This window comes from Otolemur garnettii, unplaced genomic scaffold (genome assembly GCF_000181295.1).
Source record: "Otolemur garnettii isolate 467f Iridium unplaced genomic scaffold, OtoGar3 scaffold00012, whole genome shotgun sequence".
Classification (NCBI taxonomy): domain Eukaryota; kingdom Metazoa; phylum Chordata; class Mammalia; order Primates; family Galagidae; genus Otolemur; species Otolemur garnettii.
In genome coordinates, this window is record NW_003852407.1 from 29,202,446 (window position 1) to 29,205,755 (window position 3,310).

Sequence of the window (3,310 nt, forward strand, 5' to 3'; positions counted from 1 at the left end):
GGCTGAGGCAGAAGACTTGCTTGAGCCCAGGAGTTGGAGGTTGCTGTGAGCTGCGATGCCACAGCACTCTACCGAAGGGGACAGCTTAAGACTCTGTCTCAAAAAAAAAAGAGAGACATGCTGGCAACACAGAACTTCTTAGCTATTTACACCTAATACTGATATAATGTCTTTTACTCCTTAAGGAAAAATGAATAGTATATAGATTCATTGTATCACAAATATAATCATAAATTCACATATATATACAACATACACATACAAAATTTTTATTATCTGTCCCCCCCCCACACTGCCAACATACTCTGGATTTTTATCTACCATCTAAGAACTAGCTTTAATGAGTCTTTAGTGATATCACATTATTTCCTTTCTTTAAAGTTCTCTATATATAGTTGCTTTATTTGCCATTATCAAAACTTAAGGAATATCACTAACCTATTGCCACTTGGATACTGTACTACAATGTCATGATCTTCATCGATGCCACAAACAGTTCCAGTTGTAGTTAAAGTCTCAAACATTCCATCAGTCCAACCTCCATGACCATGCTGCAGAGACTGTACAATTTCTAGGTCAAGATCTATATTTACCAGGTCACCAATCTGTAATCCACCAGGATTCCTGTTGCCATTCTGCTCACCTGTAATTTCAGACACAGTTAAAAAAAGAAAAAGTCACAGCAACAACATGCAACTTTATTATTTTGAACAAGAGTAATAACTAGATATTTCAGTTTTAGGTGCTAATTTTAAAATGTTTTGAGAATTCACTTCAAGTATGAAACTCTAGAATTAGAGAGCTTTATAAAAGAAAACAATCACACTCAAAAACTGAAACAATGTGATGATTTATAACAAAGACTAAATGAGTAGACTCTACAAAAGACTATCCCTTATGTAAGAACACAAAGTTCTGGGAGTTGAAAATATCCACTTTTATGAATAACTAACTAGAGAATATGAATGAAAACTCTGGAATTTTATTTTTTTTGTAAAGTGCTTAGTACTATAATATTTTTTAACAAATGGTTCTTGATTTTTGTCCAAAACAGCATTTTTAAATACTACCTAAATTATTTCTAAAGCTAGCTGTCAGATAAAAGATGCATAATCACATAAAACCATGCTGAGAGAACAAAAATATACATGTCAATTCTGCATTTGTGTTACGAAGAGAAGACATAAAATAAAGTTTCTGAAAGAAAAAGAAATAGATGAGCTCATCAAAAATCATAGGTATTTTTCCTACAGTCTCCTTTTTGGAAAAAAGAATTAAGGTATGCTGTACGAAAACACTTTTTGCTAAAATGGCAAGTCAAATTATTTGAAAAGAGGAACGCACAGTTCACCTGAGAAAGGAAAGCATTCAGAGACTACAGATTTGATCAGAAGAATGTGGTAAATGTTCATCCTTACAATAGTAAATCTATAAAATGAAGGCAGTTTTGGTTTCTCATCCTTCTTTCTATTTTAATGATACATGAAATCATATTTATTACATTATCTTAATCTTAGAGCTATTCTATTAAGATGACAATTTTATGGAAATTCTAATGAATTTATAAGCACTAAATTATCAAATCCTGTTTTTACTAGGATATGATATACAACAATGATATAACCTAATGCAAAATTTTTCAATGTATAAGTTTATGGTTAAATGATAAAAGTTTTGAGTATGTATTATGACAAAAATGGCTCATCAATTCTCAAAACATGACAATTCTGAGTATAAATAAAACACAGTAAAGGAAGACAAAAAAAAAACAAAGTATTTTCCTAAATAACTTTAACAGTCCAATTTAAGCATTTTACTAATTCCATGAACTCTGACCCATTAGTTAGTAATTTTCTCTAATACAATAACTCACCTAGCACAGGGCAATGATCTCTGTAGAAAGAACCTCCTTTGGCATCCTGGACACACTTCAGATCAGACTAAGAAGAAAAGGAAACCAGAAAAAAAAACTACCTGTGAAAACTTCAAATATGGCTCAATACCTGAAGTAGGCACAAATACTCAGAACATACCCACAATAGAAGTCGAGAGTACCTCTAGGTTAACAAACACACTAACATCGTTTTCAAAAGTACCTGTCAAAATCCAGAAACCTGATTTTCATATAGGTCATCTTTTATTTACTTCGCTTTCTTTAAGCTCAAAATTAAACTGCTTGAATCATCTTAGATTATATTATTATAAATATTTACAATACATAATAACATTTTTAAAAACATATTTTTTAAAAAAGGACTATAACAAATACCTACTAACTGAAATGTGCATAGCATATTTAATTTTAAACTCTGGAATTTAGTATCTGATTAAAGGTACTGTTTTTGGGGGGAGACAGTCTCACTCTGTTGCCCTGGGTGGTGTGCAATGGCATTGTCATGACTCACTCACTGCAAGCTCATACTCCTGGGCTCAAGCAATCCTCCTGCCTCAATCCCTTTAGTAGCTGGGACTAAAGGCACATGTCACCATGCTCAGCTAACTTTTTCTTTTTTAGTAAAGCTGATGTCTCACTTTGGCTCAGGATATTTTCAGACTTCTCCCCTTCTACCTTCACCTCTCTGGTCAAGACAGGCTGATACTTTAAAACTAGTTCAGACCAGCCTGAGTAAAATAGTGAAACTCTCATTACAAAACATTTAAAAGAAAAATTAGCCAAGCATGGTGATGCATGCCTGCAATCCCTGCTACTCAGGAGGCTAATTCAGGAGAGCACTACTTGACCCTGAGAGTTTGAGGTTGCAGTGAGCTATGAAGACACCACTGCACTCTAACCTAGGCAGCAAAGCAAGATCTTATCTCCAAAACAATGTGCCTAGTAGTATCTGGCATAGAGAGTAGGTGATCAGTGCATCTTACTCTACCGAGGAAAGGAGCTCCTTTATGCACATGCATGCATGTATTCATATACACACACGCACACAGAACCCAACTCTCATAACTTCCTCTGTCACTCAATCTTGGCCAAAGAGACATAGGGGTCAAACTGCTTTGAAGTAATACTTTAACCCAGCGATTCCATTTCCAAGAATCATCCTAAGGAAATACACCTGTAATGTGCAACGACATACAAACAAGGATACTGACTGACACGCTGCTTCCAGCAGTGGGGAGGGGAACAAAACCCAATGCAGATATCCATCAACAGAAATCTCATTAAGTTAATAATGGTATAACCATATAAAGAAGTACTATTCAGCCATCAATCTATATATACTACTCATTAAGTACTTGATTATATATAGCACATAGCCTTCATTTGAAAGAAATTAATAATCACTTGGAACCCTAC

General features: G+C 34.3%; 1 protein-coding gene across 1 annotated transcript in view; it reads right to left on the minus strand.

Moving 5' to 3' along the window:
- Positions 1-3,310, minus strand: part of MIB1 (mindbomb E3 ubiquitin protein ligase 1) — a 117,056-nt gene that overhangs the window by 71,994 nt on the left and 41,752 nt on the right. Inside the window, exons 5-6 of the mRNA XM_003784788.3 lie at positions 1,874-1,940; positions 439-643 (exon numbers count right to left, since the gene is read on the minus strand). Of these exons, the coding sequence (XP_003784836.1) occupies positions 439-643; positions 1,874-1,940 (272 nt within the window). The remainder of the gene's footprint in view (positions 1-438; positions 644-1,873; positions 1,941-3,310) is intronic.